Source organism: Schistocerca cancellata, chromosome 2 (genome assembly GCF_023864275.1).
Source record: "Schistocerca cancellata isolate TAMUIC-IGC-003103 chromosome 2, iqSchCanc2.1, whole genome shotgun sequence".
Classification (NCBI taxonomy): Eukaryota; Metazoa; Arthropoda; class Insecta; order Orthoptera; family Acrididae; genus Schistocerca; species Schistocerca cancellata.
The window spans coordinates 601,844,981-601,866,949 of record NC_064627.1 but is presented as its reverse complement, the minus strand read 5'-3'; the positions used below and the strand labels follow the sequence as shown (position 1 = coordinate 601,866,949).

The window sequence follows — 21,969 nt, the reverse complement described above, 5'->3', positions numbered from 1 at the left end:
TAAACTAAAAAAACATGGAACTTAGATCTTCATCACGAGATACCGGAAGATAAGGCATTGTAAATCATTAAAATAGTGAGGCAAAAAAGGATTATAAATAACTGAAATAGGCAATAAAAAACAATATAGAGAATCCTCACACTCTGCCTACTCATTTACTAAATTGTACTATTCAGACAGCTACATAATCACAAATTTATGTTAATATCGTGTTTTATTGTATTTTTAAAATAACTTTAAAGTTTGAAAAAACATACTAATACTGTACTTCACACAAAAATGAAAATGTTTATTGGAAACTTATGTTTTCTAATGCATTATGAGCTTATTGTTCGCATATGACAGCCAAGTGCATTTTTTAAATTTCTTAGAAAAATGTTGATTCTGCTATCAGCTAATTCATTTTTCAACTAAGAAAAAGATCTGTCAACATTCTGCGGAGGTAACTGGAGCACATGTAAAACACAGCTACTGTAGGGCCCATTTCTGCTGCAACAAAATCGTAGAATCTGAAATGTTTCTCAAATGTTTCTAAATTTGTCAAGATCAAGATTTTTCGAAGACTCCGTTTTACGTTTTTCCCTAACTAATAAATATTGTTTTCCTGACACGCTCTTCAATCTTTGCACAGCATCATTTGCCACTTTCACTAACTTCGACAAAGGCTGCCCTGATCCTTGAAGCTGGCAGATCACTCGTGCCAGGAAACCGAACTCGCCTGCAGCAAAATTTAAGTCATTTGTCACTTCCGGAGATTCGACAAGTTTCTTTGCTTCTACAATTGATGATGCTTCATTTACCAGAGCGACCACCTTACAATCAGTTATACTCGCAAAATTTGAACCGTTGTTAACTGCTGCTGAAATGCGTCTCCCATCTCGTTATGAAAGGTCGATGGGCAGAGCTACGTTCGATGTAATGTCTTTATATGGCTGAATCTTCACAGGGTTTTCGCAATTTGTCTATATCCGGAAACAAGCTTCGCATCTCTTATGACACCCTGAGAAAACCATGTGTTACTCAGATCAGTGAACCAGGTTGCAAAATAGAGCTTTTAAGGGTTCCCAGCCTTTTTCATGTATGGTGCAGCGTCTAAGGTGGAAAGTAACATATAGTCGTATTTGATTTCTTCAAGCCACAGTAACTATAATGAAATGGTAAATAACTGTGCAATAGTTGAACCGTTAACTTTTTCCAGGCACTTTGCTGTAAGCGGGAATTCTTTCATTGTTCCACCTTCTTAAGGCTCTAATGATCCAACGGTAACATTGAGAATAAAACGACGCAAAGGATAAGATGCCCCGTTGATTGAAATCAACATCTCTTCTTGTTTCACTTTATTCTTAATAATTTTCATTAGTGAAGAGGAAAATCATCTGCAGCCAAGATCGCTTGGTATTTTAATTTATTTCACCATGACCGGTTACGACAGAATTTTATTGCCATCATCGGATCCACAATGTATGAAATGTAAAGCCATTACAATGTGAATTTGTCACTGAGTACAAACCCGTATTTCAGTGATAGGAAGTACATATGAAGTTTACCCCCATGAACCATGGACCTTACCGTTGGTGGGGAGGCTTGCGTGCCTCAGCGATACAGATGGCCGTACCGTAGGTGCAACCACAACGGAGGGGTATCTGTTGAGAGGCCAGACAAACGTGTGGTTCCTGAAGAGGGGCAGCAGCCTTTTCAGTAGTTGCAGTGGCAACAGTCTGGATGATTGACTGATCTGGCCTTGCAACACTAACCAAAACGGCAGTGCTGTGTTGGTACTGCGAACGGCTGAAAGCAAGGGGAAACTACAGCTGTTATTTTTCCCGAGGGCATGCACCTTTACTGTATGGTTAAATGATGACGGCGTCCTGTAGGGTAAAATATTCCGGAGGTAAAATAGTCCCCCATTCGGATCTCCGGGCGAGGACTACTCAAGAGGACGTCGGTATCAAGAGAAAAAAAATGGTTCAAATGGCTCTGAGCACTATGGGACTTAACATCTGAGGTCATCAGTCCCCTAGAACTTAGAACTACTTAAACCTAACTAACCTAAGGACATCACACACATCCATGCCCGAGGCAGGATTCGAACCTGCGACCGTAGCAGACGCGCGGTTCCGGACCGAGCGCCTAGAACCGCTAGACCACCGCGGCCGGCATCAAGAGAAAGAAAACTGGCGTTCTACGGGTCGGAGCGTGGAATGTCAGATCCCTTAATCGGGCAGGCAGGTTAGAAAATTTAAAAAGGGAAATGGATAGGTTGAAGTTAGATATAGTGGGAATTAGTGAAGTTCGGTGGCAGGAGGAACAAGACTTTTGGTCAGGTGAATACAGGGTTATAAATACAAAATCAAATAGGGGTAATGCAGGAGTAGGTTTAATAATGAATAAAAAAATAGGAGTGCGGGTAAGCTACTACCAACAGCATGGTGAACGCATTATTGTGGCCAAGATAGACACGAAGCCCATGCCCACTACAGTAGTACAAGTTTATATGCCAACTAGCTCTGCAGATGATGAAGAAATTGATGAAATGTATGATGAGATAAAAGAAATTATTCAGGTAGTAAATGGAGACGAAAATTTAATAGTCATGGGTGACTGGAATTCGAGAGTAGGAAAAGGGAGAGAAGGAAACATAGTGGGGGAATATGGATTGGGGGAGAGAAATGAGAGAGGAAGCCGTCTGGTAGAATTTTGCACAGAGCATAACTTAATCATAGCAAACACTTGGTTCAAGAATCATAAAAGAAGGTTGTATACATGGAAGAATACTGGAGATACTAGAAGGTATCAGATAGATTATATAATGGTAAGACAGAGATTTAGGAACCAGGTTTTAAATTGTAAGACATTTCCAGGGTCAGATGTGGACTCTGACCACAATCTAATGGTTATGAACTGTAGATTAAAACTGAAGAAACTGCAAAAAGGTGGGAGTTCAAGGAGATGGAACCTGGATAAACTGAAAGAACCAGAGGTTGTACAGAGTTTCAGGGAGAGGATAAGGGAACAATTGACAGGAATGGGGGAATGAAATACAGTAGAAGAAGAATGGGTAGCTCTGAGGGATGAAGTAGTGAAGGCAGCAGAGGATCAAGTAGGTAAAAAGACGAGGGCTAGTAGAAATCCTTGGGTAACAGAAGAAATATTGAATTTAATTGATGAAAGGAGGAAATATAAAAACGCAGTAACTGAAGCAGGCAATAGGGAATACAAACGTCTCAAAAATGAGATCGACAGGAAGTGCAAAATGGCTAAGCAGGGAAGGCTAGAGGACAAATGTAAGGATGTAGATGCTTATCTCACTAGGGTAAGATAGATACTGCCTACAGGAAAATTAAAGAGACCTTTGGAGAAAAGAGAACCACTCGTATGAATATCAAGAGCTCAGATGGAAACCCAGTTCTAAGCAAAGAAGGGAAAGCAGAAAGGTGGATGGAGTATATAGAGGGTCTATACAAGGGCGATGTACTTGAGGACAATATTATGGATATGGAAGAGGATATAGATGAAGATGAAATGGGAGATACGATACTGCGTGAAGAGTTTGACAGAGCACTGAAAGACCTGAGTCGAAACAAGGCCCCGGGAGTAGACAATATTCCATTGGAACTACTGACGGCCTTGGGAGAGCCAGTCGTGACAAAACTCTATCATCTGGTGAGCAAGATGTATGAGACAGGTGAAATTCCCTCAGACTTCAAGAAGAATATAATAATTCCAATCCCAAAGAAAGCAGGTGTTGACAGATGTGAAAATTACCGAACTATCAGTTTAATAAATCACAGCTGCAAAATACTAACGCGAATTCTTTAGAGACGAATGGAAAAACTGGTAGAAGCCGAACTCGGGGAAGATCAGTTTGGATTCCGCAGAAATGTTGGAACACGTGAGGCAATACTGACCCTACGAGACTTATCTTAGAAAATAGATTAAGGAAAGGCAAACCTACATTTCTAGCATTTGTAGACTTAGAGAAAGCTTTTGACAATGTTGACTGGAATACTCTCTTTCAAATTCTAAAGGTGGCAGAGGTAAAATACAGGGAGCGAAAGGCTATTTGCAATTTGTTCAGACACCAGATGGCAGTTATAAGAGTCGAGGGGCATGAAAGGGAAGCAGCGGTTGGGAAGGGAGTGAGAAAGGGTTGTAGCCTGTCCCCGATGTTATTCAATCTGTATATTGAGCAAGCAGTAAAGAAAACAATAGAAAAATTCGGAGTAGGTATTAAAGTGCATAGAGAAGAAATAAAAATGTTGAGGTTCGCCGATGACATTGTAATTCTGTCAGAGACAGCAAAGGACTTGGAAGAGCAGTTGAACGGAATGGACAGTGTTTTGAAAGGAGGGTATAAGATGAACATCAACAAAAGCCAAACGAGGATAATGGAATGTAGTCGAATTAAGTCGGGTGATGCTGAGGGAATTAGATTAGGAAATGAGACACTTAAAGTAGTAAAGGAGTTTTTCTATTTGGGGAGCAAAATAATTGATGATTGTCTAAGTAGAGAGGATATAAAATGTAGACTGGCAATGGCAAGGAAAGCGTTTCTGAAGAAGAGAAATTTGTTAACATCGAGTTTAGATTTAAGTGTCAGGAAGTCGTTTCTGAAAGTATTTGTATGGAGTGTAGCCATGTATGGAAGTGAAACATGGACGATAAATAGTTTGGACAAGAAGAGAATAGAAGCTTTCGAAATGTGGTGCTACAGAAGAATGCTGAAGATTAGATGGGTAGATCACATAACTAATGAGGAGGTATTGAATAGAATTGGGGAGAAGAGGAGTTTGTGGCACAACTTGACAAGAAGGAGGGACCGGTTGGTAGGACATGTTCTGAGGCATCAAGGGATCACAAATTTAACATTGGAGGGCAGCGTGGAGGGTAAAAATCGTAGAAGGAGACCAAGAGATGAATACACTAAGCAGATTCAGAAGGATGTAGGTTACAGTAAGTACTGGGAGATGAAGAAGCTTGCACAGGATAAAGTAGCATGGAGAGCTGCATCAAACCAGTATCAGGACTGAAGACAACAACGACAACATGAAGTTTACATTCCTTTCGATAATTCTAATTAACATGTGTACATGCCATCACTCTCCACTCATATGAAACATCATGCTGGATTTGTCAAACACATAAAATATACATTGCACCTCCTGTGTGCTCAGGGGTGAAGGTGTAAGCACGGAAAGTGCGTGCGTGGCCCAAGCTCATCATAGGAAAAGTTGGGCAGGCAAGTAGCCTACGGCAGAGTGAGCCGTTACATGAACAGTCAACAGGTGACGTATGTGTGCACAGACTGATACTTCATGTTTTTACAGAAATACAATTGAGAATCATTAATTGACATTCTTGTTAAAACTAAACTAAAGAATCATTACACCATGGGTTCCAAAATATGCCATACGATGCACCGACTATTTGACATCCACATAGTTACTAACTTAAGGCAAATACTGCAAACTCTAGTATTTGCACAACACACATCCTTTACTAGTACAATATCAATTCGCACACCACACACCGAAACATTCACTCAAGTAACATTTCCGTAGACTTGACTTATTGGGCACAGATTCATCTGTATACTTACTCAAAAACATTTTAGTGTAGGATCCTATAGTTTTCGCTGACGGATTCCAGCGCTGATAAAATGTTTACATAAGTCGAACGCAAATAGAGATTTTCGACTCGATGTTGTAGTTGCCGTTGGAAGCAAGGGAATCTTCTTCCCAGTAGCGTTGGAAACTACAATTTTGGGTTTGGTTGTGGTGATATGTCTATAAATGAAATATTTCTTTTCGTAGCTCCATCACCGTTCACATATTTTACACAGAAGTATTTTACTGTCAGTAGAAAATACATCGGATCCAAAGTATTAACGAAATTTCTTTTTTTGTGTAAAGGAATTCTGAATCGTAACTACCATGCACAACAATGTCGCAATGAAAACTGAAAGCTGCTTTGCACAGCAACGTCACAATGAAAACTGAAACAACAATCTAGGAAAAGATAAATTGCTACTTACTGTAAAGATGGCACATTAAGTTGCAGACAGGGACAAGTAAAAGACACACATAAGCCTTAGAAAAAGAAAGAGAAACACACTCCATTCATTCACACAAGCAAGCACACTTCATGCACATGTGACCACGAACTCCGGCAGCTCGGCCCAGAATGCTGCTATCATATGGAATGGAGGCAGCAATCTGGAGGGGGTGAGCAAGGGGGAAAGGATAGCAGTGTACGGTTGGGGGGAGAGAGGAGTACTGTCTGGCGGCGTGTGCAGGGAATAAACAGCAGGCGCAGTGTCATGAGGTTATGGGTAAGGTTGTGGGGAAAACGGAGCGAAAAGGAGCGCGGAAATACGGGAGAGTGCGCTGGCAGAGGGACGCAACAAAGATGGTGGGAGACAAGAATGGCGAGTAGGTGATTGGACGGGGGGGGGGGGGGGAACTATTGGGTGGAGGTTGTGGGTCCGGTTCGTTACCGTAGGTTGAGTCCGGGATAATTACAGGAGCAGAGAGTGAGTTGTAAGGATAACTCCCACATGCACTGTTCAGAAAGTCTGGTGGTGGAGGGGAGGATCCAGGTGGTTTGGGTAGTGAAGCAGTCATTGTAACCGAGCATAATATGTTCAGCTGCATGTTCAGCTGGCCACAGTTTGGCGGTGGCCATTCATCCTGGTGCACAGCTGGCTGGTAGTCATACCATCATAAAAAGCTGTGCAACGGCAGTCTAGTCCGTCCACACTCCGCCAGGCAGCGCTCCTCTCTTCCCCCCCCCCCCCCCCATGTACACTGGTATTCTTTCCCCTTTCCTGCTGCCTCCAGAATGGTGCTGCCATTCCATGTGATAGTTGCATTCTGGTCCAAGCTGCCTGAGTTGGCGGTCACATGTGCATGAGCTGTGCTTGCTTGTGTGAATGAATAGTGTGTGTTTCTCTTTCGTTTACTGATAGGCTGTGGCCGAAATCTTATCTGTAAGTGTTTCTAAATTGACCATGTCTACAACTTAATGTGTCATCTTCATGGTAAGTAGCAGTCTATCTTTTCCTACACTGATCACTGATGATAGTCCAACTCATAAGTTAATGTGTCATCTTCATGGTAAGTAGCAGTCTATCTTTTCCTACACTGATCACTGATGATAGTCCAACTCATGTTGGACTATCATCAGTGATCAGTGTAGGAAAAGATAGACTGCTACTTACCATGAAGATGACACATTAAGTTGTAGACAGGGTGGAAACTGAAACAGATATTAGGAACAATAATGAAAACATGTCTTAGGTGCAGCACTCATTGCGGTTTTTGAAGGACGTATGATCTGACAGGAAGTCAAATACACGCATCATACCCTTACCCACTTTACCTCCTTTTACAACGACACTCATTGTCGTTTTCAACAAAAACGGAAGGAATAATGATCGAAAAGCCAACAAAAGGCATTTATTCCGGCAATTAGGCGCTTGTATAAAAAGTCAGAAAAAGTCGAATTAAAGATGCATCGTTTCAGTCACAAAGATGTAAAACATACAGATCAACTTACAGATTGAAGATAGATTTAACACATTCAAAAAGCATTTTGCCAAATTCTCGTCTCTAATCATCACTATCTTGAAATCAAACGACATGTAAACTAACGTTGTTCGAGTGCAGTAGCATTCTTGAATTATGTGTTTCTAATTAATATAACTCCCAGTAACAAAACGAACGAGGCTGTTGTGACGAGATTCATTAATATGTTACACATATAGTTAATTGTAAAATTTAATGTTGGAGGTCAATATGAATGATAATTTTTTATAGTTTTTAGTGAGGGAATAGTGTGTCATTTATTTTGTGTTGATGGTTGGGAGTGACAGGGCATTATATAACAATACATCCGACGTTGACAGTTACAAAGCAGTGCAATTACTATTAGTACATTTCCCCAAGGAAATAGTAGTCTAAAAACTCGACGTACCATAGCTCTCGAGCAATATACACAGTTATCGACTTTTCCGTAATTTATCTGTGATACTGAAGCGATCGCTACCTTCTGAACGAATATGCCGTTTACGGTGGGCTACAAATTTTGTCCAACGATTCCTCATTTGGCCAAGTTTGCTGCTCGTTAAAGTAGTCATATAGCACTCATCATTCAGTATGTATTCGGGCCACAATAGGCTATTTTCCTGCGTTAAAAGTATTGTCCGGATTGTTGTTATTATGGAAGATTGTAACATTCAAGTAGCATTTTCGTTCAATATCCTGACAAAAAACTTTTATTTTTATGTAATTAATACTTCTAATTCATAAAATTTCCAGATTTTGTCACCTAATCGAAACCGCCCTTTTACTGGCAGTAGTTCTGGCGACATCACACACTAGAACTTAGACTGAGCTATATATGTGTCATAGAAGCGTTAGCCTATGTAATGTTTTCCCGTACTTTACCTGCAAACAGTTTAATTATTTAGCGATGGAAATGGATTTGCAACTTTTAAGTAACAATGGAAAGAAATTTTGTGAAGGCTGATGGTGGAAACCTTCAGAAAGCTGATGAATTTATGGTATCTTCGTTCTTCAGAAACAATCCAGATTTATATGTTCCGGAAATAAGGAACTTGAAAACTGCATTGCATGGCAACTGGGACGGAGGTACCGCGACGCAGCAATTACTCGAAGAACTGGCTTAAGACTGAGGAAATCTAGAACTGGAATATTTGCTCGGATCTTGTTGAAAAGGTTTTTCAGGACAACTTGTGAAAGCCTACGCAATAAAACACAGTGGAATTCTTTTCATTCCCTGCTGTGGTTGTAGCCAGAACTACTACTGTTTCCTAGGTGCCTCTTTTCTCAATTTTGAAATTGTCAGACAGCGTAGTAACACTCGTTGGGAACTGAGAGCACCATCGTGTTTGCCTTCAACAGCTTTACACATAGTCATTTTTCTGTTCCCTCAGAACATTAATTTGAAGCACCAGCAGAACATTAATGTATCTGTTATTCTATTACATACTAACTGCTGCTGAAACTCTATGATGTAAAAGTGCGTAACAAGGATCAGCTTTAATTTTATCGTAATACCCTGGTGTTATCACATTTTCTCCTAGGTTCCAAGCAGTGTTCAGTAAGAACAATGTGGTCGGAAAGTGATCAGTGGTTTCTCAGATTCTTCACAAGCGCTACATCAGGCACGAACTTCAGTTTCTTAACACCATTCTTGTGGCTCATCTCAAATTGGTCAGATGTAAAATGAAGATAATAAATGAAAATAAATATTAAAACGTAATACGATCTAGAATTTTAAAGTTCTTGCATAACTGTTTTACGATTAAAATATACTTAAGGCGACAGTAGTATTAAGCAAGGTAAACTGGAAGGAAAAAGAAATGAAAAAAAAGACTTGCTTGAATATTGAGTGACTATTCGAACACGGAATCAGAGGTCCAGAGCAACACCTATTACGCTACAAGCAACAACGTGATCGTATGTGATGTTCACTTACATCAGAATCATTCTCACAGAAGTAAACTACCCTATGCTATGGTTCAAGTGAAGTGTATTTGGGAAACAGTGGAAAATGGAAATCTCGGCACTAGGCACGACAAAGAGATTAGTGACAATCATGTGGTCGTTCACAGAGCTTCAGTCATTCCATTTCTGCGTCTTTTGAACAAAAACGCCCAGATTCTGTTCTAATTTTTCAACCCACCATAAGTATTATGTCTCACTTTCAAGCAAAAGTCAGAACACGATTATTTATAAGGCTAAATCCATGCCGGCAACATGAAAATGACTTCTTGCTCTACAAAACTACAAGTTTTCCAGATCTACCATTTGCTTGCACCCAGTTTGGCAATGGTTATATTCGCGAACTCCTATGCTAATAATCTGTTATCGAAGTCAACGATAATATCTTCAGTTTACTTCCCTAGAAAGTCTACAAACACTTCATACAAGGCTCAAGTTTATACATCTGACAAGCATCCTCGACAAAGCCTCACAAAAATATATTTCAATCATCTGATATCAATAACAACCACATGGTCAAGAAATATGCCCGGATCTAGGAGTTCATGTGAATTACACCGACAAAAAAAATGAGTATTGTTTTGAGTTTTAATAGAATGTAGAAGGAAACATAAGGAATGGTTTAAATAAAGGAGCATGAATGAAATATAACGATAAACATTTCATATTATGCTGGAAAATAATTTATTCACGTGCTCATAGTTAGAAAACAACATTTCAGTCTTCCCGTAATGGACACCATGGGCAATAACACATTGTATTTAACAGTTGAAAGTCATTGTTTACAATTTCCTCGTAGGCAAGCCGAAGAGACCACGGATCAGGTCAATGAATGCGTCGACGTCGATGCCAGCGTCCCTCAGTTTCTGGAGCAGCTCCTGGTACTCTGGCAGCGAGTTCAGAGTTTCCACGATCGACTACAACAGATAAACAGGCCAAATAAGCTTCAAGTACTAAGAATCCTCCAGATAGGTCAGCTAACTACTGATCAAGACATGACGACTCACCTGGAATTCGGGAGACCTGATCCTGTCGTAGAGCTCCTTGAAGTCGGGGCTGGTTTCCAGCTTCTCGTTGAACAGAGCCTGGAGTTCGTCCAGTGGCAAGATGGCGAGAATCTCGTCGACCATGGAACGGATGCTCCTGGTGCGTCTCAGCTTGGATGGAGGAGTAAGCTGGGGCAGTCCCAGGAAGTCGTGTAGAGCGTTCACGTATTTGTAGACATCGAGGCCGGACTCTTGCAGGTAGTTAAGGAACTGTGGAGAAGAAGGTAACAATTTAACGTATTCATAATAAAAGTATATTGCGTCGGTCTGGAACTGGTACAGGCGTGGGACCCTTACATCAATGTATTCTGGGAGAGCGTCGATGGCCAGGACAATGCTCTTGAAGTCATCAGAGAGTATGTACTGAACAGCAGCCTGCACCTCAGGGTCGTTGGCCAAGTGGTCGAGGACGATAGCGACAATTTCGTCGACGGGGATGAGGGCGAGGAAGTCGTTGAGGTCATCCTGGAGGTTACGGTTGGCCTTCTTGGCTGTTACATGGAGTCGAATCTTGTTGCTGGAGCCTACGAGAGAATAAAGAGCGACTTTAAGTACTCTAGAAGCGAAATTGTGCCCTTGTCTCTAAAATGTGACAATCTTTGACAGATGCCTCCTTTACTTACGCTACGTACTGTGTTACTTACTTGTTGGCAGGCCGAAAAGACCGCGAATCAGGTCAATGAAAGCGTCGACGTCGATGCCAGCGTCCCTCAGTTTCTGGAGCAGCTCCTGGTACTCTGGCAGCGAGTTCAGAGTTTCCACGATCGACTACAACAGATAAACAGGCCAAATAAGCTTCAAGTACTAAGAATCCTCCAGATAGGTCAGCTAACTACTGATCAAGACATGACGACTCACCTGGAATTCGGGAGACCTGATCCTGTCGTAGAGCTCCTTGAAGTCGGGGCTGGTTTCCAGCTTCTCGTAGAACAGAGCCTGGAGTTCGTCCAGTGGCAAGATGGCGAGAATCTCGTCGACCATGGAACGGATGCTCCTGGTGCGTCTCAGCTTGGATGGAGGAGTAAGCTGGGGCAGTCCCAGGAAGTCGTGTAGAGCGTTCACGTATTTGTAGACATCGAGGCCGGACTCTTGTAGGTAGTTGAGGAACTGTGGAGAAGAAGGTAACAATTTAACGTATTCATAATAAAAGTATATTGCGTCGGTCTGGAACTGGTACAGGCGTGGGATCCTTACATCAATGTATTCTGGGAGATCGTCGATGGCCAGGACAATGCTCTTGAAGTCATCAGAGAGTATGTACTGAACAGCAGCCTGCACCTCAGGGTCGTTGGCCAAGTGGTCGAGGACGATAGCGACAATTTCGTCGACGGGGATGAGGGCGAGGAAGTCGTTGAGGTCATCCTGGAGGTTGCGGTTGGCCTTCTTGGCTGTTACATGGAGTCGAATCTTGTTGCTGGAGCCTACGAGAGAATAAAGAGCGACTTTAAGTACTCTAGAAGCGAAATTGTGCACTTGTCTCTAAAATGTGACAATCTTTGACAGAATGCCTCCTTTACTTACGCTACGTACTGTGTTACTTACTTGTTGGCAGGCCGAAAAGACCGCGAATCAGGTCAATGAATGCGTCGACGTCGATGCCAGCGTCCCTCAGTTTCTGGAGCAGCTCCTGGTACTCTGGCAGCGAGTTCAGAGTTTCCACGATCGACTACAACAGATAAACAGGCCAAATAAACTTCAAGTACTAAGAATCCTCCAGATAGGTCAGCTAACTACTGATCAAGACATGACGACTCACCTGGAATTCGGGAGACCTGATCCTGTCGTAGAGCTCCTTGAAGTCGGGGCTGGTTTCCAGCTTCTCGTAGAACAGAGCCTGGAGTTCGTCCAGTGGCAAGATGGCGAGAATCTCGTCGACCATGGAACGGATGCTCCTGGTGCGTCTCAGCTTGGATGGAGGAGTAAGCTGGGGCAGTCCCAGGAAGTCGTGTAGAGCGTTCACGTATTTGTAGACATCGAGGCCGGACTCTTGTAGGTAGTTGAGGAACTGTGGAGAAGAAGGTAACAATTTAACGTATTCATAATAAAAGTATATTGCGTCGGTCTGGAACTGGTACAGGCGTGGGATCCTTACATCAATGTATTCTGGGAGAGCGTCGATTGCCAGGACAATGCTCTTGAAGTCATCGGAGAGTATGTACTGAACAGCAGCCTGCACCTCAGGGTCGTTGGCCAAGTGATCGGTGACGATAGCGACGATTTCGTCGACGGGGATGAGGGCGAGGAAGTCGTTGAGGTCATCCTGGAGGTTGCGTGTCTGTACGCTAATACGGGGGGCAGGAACAGCCTTTGCTGAAATTAATCAGCAGTGCAATGTATTTAGTCCGCTTCATCAACGAGTAGGTATGTGGTTTCCCTGTGTAAAAACAGGCATTGTATAATTTATATTATCATAATATGGTTATGCTACCTGCTGTTATCCCGAGGACAGCGAAGAGGATGAAGATCGTCTTCATCTGTAAATTAGAACGGACATTAAATTTAGTCTAAAGTTTCTTCAACAGATTCACCTCTTTTTTATACCAACTAATGACTGGCCATCTGCATACAGGGTTGGCATTTCTTAGCGTGTTAGGTGTGGATGTCGCTTACCTCGAGCACGTCGCGCTGCTTTGCTTCCAGCTATGTGATCTGTCCTAATGCTGCTCACTATTTATATTGTCTCTTATCTCCGTAGCGAGACACCTGTGTTGTAGTGATTTCCTTTATCTGTGTGAACGATCGATTGCAAAGGGACTGATTATTAGCAAGACACGTGTGGTAATTCTAATAATAACATTCTCACGAAACTAACATATTTAACGTATGTGAGGCATACATTTTACGTGCCCATCACTGTTGCTGCCGTCTACGGCGCCGTGCGTTGCTAAGCGAGCTATCTCACTGATTTATTACCCTGAGAAAACGAAACTGCGCCTTTGCTGAACCTTACTTCATGGTAGGCTGTGTTCTAATCTTTGTGCAGACATCTTCAGTTACGTTTTCTTTCGTTTTCGCTAATAACTTTAGAAAAAAATATGGGATGTTCCTTTAAACAATCCATGCTCGATTTCGTCCCCTAATTTTTCCGAAACTATAGGTACAGTATTGTTACTTGAATGTTAAACTCTTCTGTCTTTGTGTAGCTTCCTATTTCGCATACAACGTCAGTTCATGTCTGTTCGTCTGTTCATAGCCCTAGGGTTCCTTACTGCAATCGTAATAAAAATGGTTCAAATGGCTCTGAGCACTATGGGACTTAACTTCCGTGGTCATCAGTCCCTTAGAACTTAGAACTACTTAAACCTAACTAACCTAACGACATCACACACATCCTTGCCCGAGGCAGGGTTCGAACCTGCGACCGCAGCGGTCGTGCGGTTCCAGACTGTAGCGCCTAGGACCTCTCGGCCACTCCGGCCGGCAATTGTAGTAGAAAAAGGCAAACTCTATTTGCAACCTTTGGTTGATTTGACCAACAAAATTCATTTCGCGACTATCTTTGTTTATTCCGATTTGTTTTCATTTTGAAAGCAGTCCCATGCAGTATTGCCAATTATTCGTGAGTTTTTGTTTTCCCAAGTATGAGCCTAATTAATTAGTGAACATCGATACATGTGTGAATTATTTTTTCCATATTGGACTGCTCTTTAGAAAGCGGTGACAGGTCTAAGATTACATAAAATATCTGTCGACGCCAAACGTGCGCTGCTTGATAATTGTTAAGGAGCAACTGACACTCGCCGAGGATCAACTACCAATTGCTGCAGGACAATCGACACTTGCTATGGAACACCCGACAAATATAGTAAAAGGAAATATAGACGGCGGGATTTGTTAACTGCAGTGAAGCCTGGACACGAATGCGTTATATGCGTTCGACAGTTCACGGTGTTTGACGAGTGTTGTTGTGGAATAGATTTGTGTGTCATTCCCTACGGTACGCCAACATGTCTGCTAGGCATCATTTGATAGCTTACGTTCGTGGATGAACAGTTCGACGACTCAAAACCGGCGTAAGTGTCACTGCAGTGGCAACAGTAAGGGGTGTGTCCAAAAGTGTCTTTCCGTGATTAAAAAAGACTGCTGAAGGTGTAAAAGCAATGTGAAAGCGTGCCGGTAGTAGCAGACAGACCACAACATCGCAAGAGAATCCATGCATTGTCCTCGTGGCGAAAAGGAACAAACATCTCACTTCTAGGCACATCGTTACAGACCTTGTAACCCGTACCGGTACACGCGTCTCTGCCAGAAGCATGTTGCTGCGATTAAATCAGGCTGCTTTGTATGCGTGGAAGCATTTTAAATTGCATCCCACTTCAACCACATCAGTGTCGAGAAAGAGTTCGCTATTATATGGAGAATGTTTGTTAGGATAAGTGGAGAGTGATGTTCTCCGATGACTCCTGCTTCACTGTGAAAAGTGGTTCTGCCCACCAGTTAGTCCGGAGAGATGGGTGAATACGTTACCCACCACAGAAAGTTCATGGACGTCATCACTATGGCCTAAACGTTATATTGTGGGCAGGCATTATGTACAATGGCCAAATACCGTTGCATAGTTTTGCGCGACGTTCCATTACAGCGTAGCGCTATTCCAAGGAGATTATTCTGGATCACATCCTTCTGTTTAGGGGTGCGGCAGGTCACGACTCTTTGTTTGTGGACGGTATTGCCCTCAAACCCAGGACCGCTGAGGTGTCGGACACACTGGAAGGTGAAGATTCCGAACGTACGGAATGGTCTATATACTTTCCGGACCTACACCCTTTACAGCATTCCTGGGATACCCTTGGCAGAAGTGTTTCTCAACTTCTCAACGAACATCTCCTCCCCTAACCGCGAAAGAACTGCAAACAACGTTGAAAGAGTGGGACAACAAATCCCAAGGACTCCTCAACAGTTTGGTAGCCAGCATGAATAACAGGTATAAAATGTTCATTATGCTCGAGAAGGGCATAGTCCTTACTGAGAGCCGATACTGATTTTTATTTTGGGAGTATGACCTGTGTCAAATATGAAAGTTATTTATGTCTGTTATCCTGCTTTCCCATGTGATAAACCGGCCGTTGTGGCCGAGCGGTTCTAGGCGCTTCAGTCCGGAACCGCGCTGCTGCTACGGTAGCAAGTTCGACTCTCTCTCTGGCTCTGGCTCTAAGGACTATGGGACTTAACATCTGAGGTCATCAGCCCCCTAGAACTTAGAACTACTTAAACCTAACTAACCTAAGGACATCACACACATCCATCCCCAAGGCAGGATTCGAACCTACAACCGTAGCGGTCGCGCGGTTCCAGACTGTAGCGCCTAGAACCGCTCGGCCACAGAGGTCGGCGCTCGCAGGTTCGAATCCTGCCTCGGGCACGGATGTGTATGATGTCCTTAGTTTAGTTAGGTTTAAGTAGTTCTAAGTCTAGGGGACTGATGACCTCAGATGTTAAATCCCATAGTGCTTAGAGCCATTTGAACGATGCGATAAAATCCGTAGCATAATTTTTTTTATGTAAGTACGTATACCATTCCACCTCTATTACGTATGTTCTGTGTGTCATGTCATCCATCATTACGTGTGATTACTCCTGTCCAACAGTGTCTCTTTTCCTTAGTATCTGTCAAGGTGATTACTCCTGTCCAACAGTGTCTCTTTTCCTTAGTATCTGTCAAGCAATGTGAAGTTTTTAGCAATATACAAGACGCGCTTCAAGGCTTACGCCCACCTTGAAGTTGTCGCAAGACTGCTGATGTGCTCAAGATTTTATGTTTCCAATGGACGATCTGGCTGTCCACAGTTCATTTAATTTTGCTGTAAAATAGTAAGTATGTCTCTCATAGCACCCAGAATATGGAACTGAAGCGATATACGTCAAATACTTGGTAATTTCTCCATTTTTTCGTAGAGTATTTTTCTGCAGGACCATAGCTTGCATAACTCTTCCACTGCTACAGTATATTTCTTTATTTATTCAGTCATAACTACACTGACATAAAATCCAATATGGTCCTAAACTTCAGACGTAAATCTCTAAGATTATTGTTTTCGGGGTTGCGTAAAGAATGTCACCTGCATAAAGCAAATTTGCGTAACGAAGTTTTGATTGTAGTAGCAAGCAAGGGAGGATTAACACGTCATTTGCTCCCGTGATCTGAAATAGTCACTGTAGAAATCGTAGAATGTATTTCCTATTAAAAATTGTACAAATATCCGTTAATGCTTTATCTCGTGAAGGACGTTAATTTGTTGTTAAATCTTCATTTTTAATGTGAATAGGAAGTAAATGTTAATAGCCCAACTGACAGATCTTGGCAATCGTTTGGTTATAGGTTACGCGCAGATGTTAACCTGTGATTTGTCTGTCTGCAAGAACTCCGGAAGACGGGAAAGGAAGCGAGCGGCTCACCAGTCAATAATGTGTCTGACTTATTCACGAGCGCCATTGTAGTTGGGCAGGGGTCTCTCCTCGTTGCATGGTCTACTGGTTTATGGATAACCACCCGAACAGACCAATGGTCGTCCTTAAGACCACTGTATCTTTGTGTCTTTATGCTGACTAGGGCTCACTCTTTGTTCATATTTTTTACAGGTACGTTTAATAATGGAAATTTTAAAAGCATTATTTTGCTTCTGTATATATTATTATTATACTAGCTTAGCTCCCGCTGCTTCGCTCGCGTAGACTGCATGGCCTGCGGAGATTTTTTTAAATTTATTTAATCCAGTTTTGTTGTTGTTTACAAATTGCAACTCCTTCTAAGCTTTTCGCACTAATTAAGGCCAAACAAACGCGGTGTTTTCCGAATCAACTTCTGACGAAAAAGCGATTCTGGTATCTAGAGTCCCAAGTTTTTGTTAATCATGCCTTTTGCATTCTTTTGGAGATATTTCCTTAGCAACTTTTATCCCTTAATGTTTCTTTATATCTAACCGAGAAGTAAAATTCAAATTTTCATAAATTTAGCTTTAATTTTTTTATGTAATGAAATATTTTCTTAATTTTTTTTATCCCTTATTGCACTCATTTAGGAGTTGAATTTCCTGGAATACTGGAACACGTATTTTTTTTTTATTTGTAACCGAAAAGTCAGATACCAATGTTCATAGGTGTAGCTCTAAAAATACTTTAGTAGTTTTCTAATAATGATATATTTTCAGAAAAAGCTGTCACCTACTATTTCACCGCCACAGGGTTAAATTCCCAAAAATGCTGAAACACGTATTTCTTCATTTCTGACAAAGAAACCACGTACCAATTTTCGTAAGTCTAGCTTCAAAATTACCTTAATAGCGACTTTTTCAAAAATCCCTTCATCCACCGCCTTAGGGTTGGAATTCCGGAAAATGCTTTCTTAAATGACGCCTACGGTATGAGATCCACACCTTTTTTGAAATATCAAGTTTGTGTCCTCAGCGGTTTGGCCTGGATGATGATGAGTCAGTCGGCCTGTCAGTCAGCCAGGACAGTCATTTGTTTATAGAGAGGAAGGCAACGCCTAAAAAATTGTAATAATGTTTATTTAGCACTAACATGTACTTTGGTTTTTTACCGCTTATCTAAATCTACATCAACTCTCTGCAAACTACTGCGAAGTGCATGGCAGAAAGTATTTCTCAGTCTACCAGTAATTGCTTCTTCGTGTTTCATTCACGTCTGTAGCAGGAGATGAATGTTTGCTTAAACGCCTCTGAGAGGGCTGTAACTAGTGTACGGCCCCTACGGGAGCGATATGTAGGGGACTGTAGTATATTCCTAGATCCTTCATTTGCAGCTGGTTTTTGGAACTCTGTTAGCCGGCTCTCACGGGATAATGTGCGACCATCTTCAAGCGTCTGCCAGTTCAGTTTTCCCAGCATCTCTGTGACACTCTCTCACTGCTCGAACAAACCTGTGACCATTCGAGCTGCCCTTCTTTGGCTCTTGGCTCTGATCATTATGGGACTTAACTTCTGACGTCATCAGCCCCCTAGAACTTAGAACTACTTAAACCTAACTAAGGACGTCACACACATCCATGCCCGAGGCAGGATTTGAACCTGCGACCGTAGCGGTCGCGCGGTTCCAGACTGTAGCGCCTAGAACCTCTCGGCCACTCCGGCCGGCACTGCCCTTCTTTGTGTACGTGAATAGTCCTTGTTATTCCTATTCGGTACGAGTGTCACGCACTTGTACAATATTCTAGGATGTGTCGCACGAGTGTTGCGTAATCAATCTCGTTTGTAGACTGCATTTTCCTAGTATACAACCAATGAAATGAAGTCTATCGCCGGCTGCAGTGGCCGAGCGGTTCTAGGCGCTACAGTCTGGAACCGCGCGATCGCTACGGTCGCAGGTTCGATCCTGCCTCGGGCATGGATGTGTTTGATGTCCTTAGGTTAGTTAGGTTTAAGTAGTTCTAAGTTCTAGGGGACTGATGACCTTAGAAGCTAAGTCCCATAGTGCTCAGAGCCATTTGAACCTGATTAACTTACAAATGAGACTAAGTGATCGTTCCATTTCATACTTCTAAAAATTGTTACATTAGGTGTATGTATGAGTCAATCGTTTCCAATTGCGACTTATTGATGCATTAGTTACAAGGTACTGCCTTTTCTTTCTCGTTTTGTGAAGTGCAATGATATACTTTTATGAACATTTAATGCGAGTTGTTAATACCTGAAATTTTGTCAAGATTTGGCTGAATATCTGTGCACCTTTTTACAGACAATACTTTATTGTACACGGTCCAGTCACGTTAAATTGACAACCTGTGTGGATGTGCAGGATGAGAGTCATTGGGGTTGGGGAAGGTACCGACAGGGATGTGGGGCCATGCCGACTTCAGTACTGTGGCCAGCACGTGGTAGATTTCTCGGTTGAGGATCCAAGGCGCGAACAGCCCAATCGTGGTGGTCTAACATATTTTCGTTTGAGTTTAAATCTGGGGGAGTTTGGTGGCTATGGGTCTACAGTACACCCATCCTGGTGCTCTTCAAACCACACACGTACTCTAGGAGCTGTGTGGCATGTTGCGTTATGAAATGGCTCTGATCATTATGGGACTTAACATCTGAGGTCATCAATCCCCTAGGCTTAGAACTACTTAAACCTAACTAACCTAAGGACATCACACACATCCATACCCAACACAGGATTTGAACCTGCGACCGTAGCAGCAGCGCGTTTCCAAACTGAAGCGCCTAGAACCGCTCGGCCACAGCGGCCGGCGTTGCGCTATCCTGCTCGTAGATGCCATTGTGCAGAGGAAAAAACGAACTGCATATAGGGGTGGACATGGTTCTTAAAGATGGATGAGAACTTGTGTTGATCCACTGCCCCTTCCGGAATGCCACCCAGAGAATGCCACGAAAACATTCCCCACTTCATAACGTTCCCTTCTCTGGGCTGGACCCTACTGACGGTTGCATCAGGGCCGTACACACCAATTGCCATTTATCCAATGGAGCCGAAAACTTGAAACATCTGAAAAGGCCACCTGAAGCCAGTAAGTTGACGTCCAGCTGCGATACTGACGTGCAAAATCCAGCCTTCGTCGCTGAGAGAGCACCTCTGTTGCTAGTCACCATGGGTGCATGAACCAGATGCCTGCTGCGCAGGCCCATATGCAGCAACCTTCGCTGAACGGAACTGTTGATAGCCCCTTGGTTCATTTGGGCGGCCAGTCACTCACCAGTTGAACATCTGTTTGCCTGAACACATCTCCACAGCCTTCGTTCGCCCCTGTCATCTATAGCCTGTGTTGCACCGCAGCTACCGCGTCGCCAGGTTTTGACAACTCTATTTTGCCAAGCACGGTTTACTTAAACTACGGCCTCACGTGAACACTTTACAACACGGAAGCCAACGGTGGCGCTCTTTTCGACGTCAAATAAATAGCTTTTCAGCATTACGACAACGACTGCACTGTTTTCCACTTCCCTTCGACACGTTTTATTACCCTCCACTGCTTGTGCTGCCACCTGCCGTCAATGAGTATTGGCTGGAGCATGTAGATAACTGCGGAATCAGCGAAAAATCTGAGGATTTATTAAGATTGCCTGCATGATCTTTAACATACAATATGAACAGCTAAGGTCCCGACACCCTTGCCTGGAGGACACCAGAAGTTACTTCTACATTAATATATAGGAGTGTCGAATACATTTCATCCAAGATAACACGTTGCGTCCTCCCTACCAAGAAATCCTCAGTCCAGTCACTAATTTCGTTTGATTCCTCGTGCAATCGTATTTTCGTTAATAGGCGTTGGTAGAGTACCGAGTTAGATCCTTTTCGGAAGTTAAGAAATACTGTAGGCACCTGGCTGCTTTGATCCATGATTTTCAGGATCTCTTATCAAAAAATGGTCAAACTGACTTCAGTCTGAAGTTTGCGGATTCATGCTAACTGGCATGGATGTGTCATTCTCTTCCACATGCCTCATTATATTTGAATTCAGAATATGTTCTAATACTCTAAAACAGTTGAATGTCAAAGATATTGTAAGTTGGTTTGTGGATAACTTCTGCTGCCCTTCGTGTAGACGGGTGTCACCTTTGCTTTCTTTTACTCACGGTACAGCTTTTTGCTCACGGAACCTACGGAATATTATGATTAAAGTTGGCCGCGAATTCAATATAGAATCTGGTAGGGATCCGTCATGTCTTGGGGCTTTCTTTAATTTTATCGATTTCAGCTGTTTTTCAACGTCACTTTCTCTAATACCTATTTCATTCATCTTAGCAGTCTTGCGAGAATTAAACTGGATCATCCTTTATGAAGGCTTCATGCATTGCCCTGATGACAGCCGAACACGTACACTATGTGATGAAAAGTATCCGGACACCTGGCTAAAAATGACTTACAAGTTCGTGGCGCCATCCATCGGTAATGCTGGAATTCTGTATGGTGTTGGCCCACCCTTAGCCTTGATGACAGCATCCACTCTCACAGGCATACGTTTGATCAAGCACTGGAAGGTTTCTTGGGGAATAGCAGCCCACTCTTAACGGAGTGCTGCACTGAGGAGCGGTATCGATATCGGTCAGTGAGGCCTGGCACGAAGTCGGCGTCCCAAAACATCCCGAAAATGTTCTATAGGATTCAGGTCGGGACTCTGTGCAGGCCAGTCCATTACAGGCATGTTTTTGTCAGTAATCACTTCGCCACAGGCCGTGCATTATCAACAGGTGCTCGATCGTGTTGAAAGATGCAATCGCCATTTCCGACTTGCTCTTCAACAGTGGAAAGCAAGAAGGTGCTTAAAACATCAATGTAGGCCTGTGCTGTGATAGTGCCACGCAAAACAAAAAGGAGTGCAAGCCCCCTCCATGAAAAACACGACCACACCATACACCATCGCCTCCTAATTTTACTGTTGGCACTACACACACTGGCAGATGACGTTCACCGGGGATTCACCATAC

At 42.8% G+C, this 21,969-nt stretch overlaps 2 protein-coding genes across 15 annotated transcripts in view; one reads left to right on the top strand and one right to left on the bottom strand.

The window, feature by feature from the left end:
• LOC126162248 (uncharacterized) overlaps positions 1 to 21,969 on the top strand; it is a 332,117-nt gene that overhangs the window by 157,300 nt on the left and 152,848 nt on the right. The window lies entirely within an intron of this gene.
• On the bottom strand, positions 10,188 to 13,213 carry LOC126162250 (uncharacterized). The gene is made up of 11 exons (XM_049918640.1): positions 13,184 to 13,213; positions 13,002 to 13,047; positions 12,666 to 12,883; positions 12,330 to 12,578; positions 12,116 to 12,239; positions 11,768 to 11,994; positions 11,432 to 11,680; positions 11,218 to 11,341; positions 10,871 to 11,097; positions 10,535 to 10,783; positions 10,188 to 10,444 (listed from the first exon to the last, which is right to left on the bottom strand). The coding sequence occupies exons 2-11, from the start codon at positions 13,045 to 13,047 to the stop codon at positions 10,310 to 10,312; spliced, it is 1,848 nt and encodes a 615-aa protein (XP_049774597.1). The 5' UTR covers positions 13,184 to 13,213; the 3' UTR covers positions 10,188 to 10,309.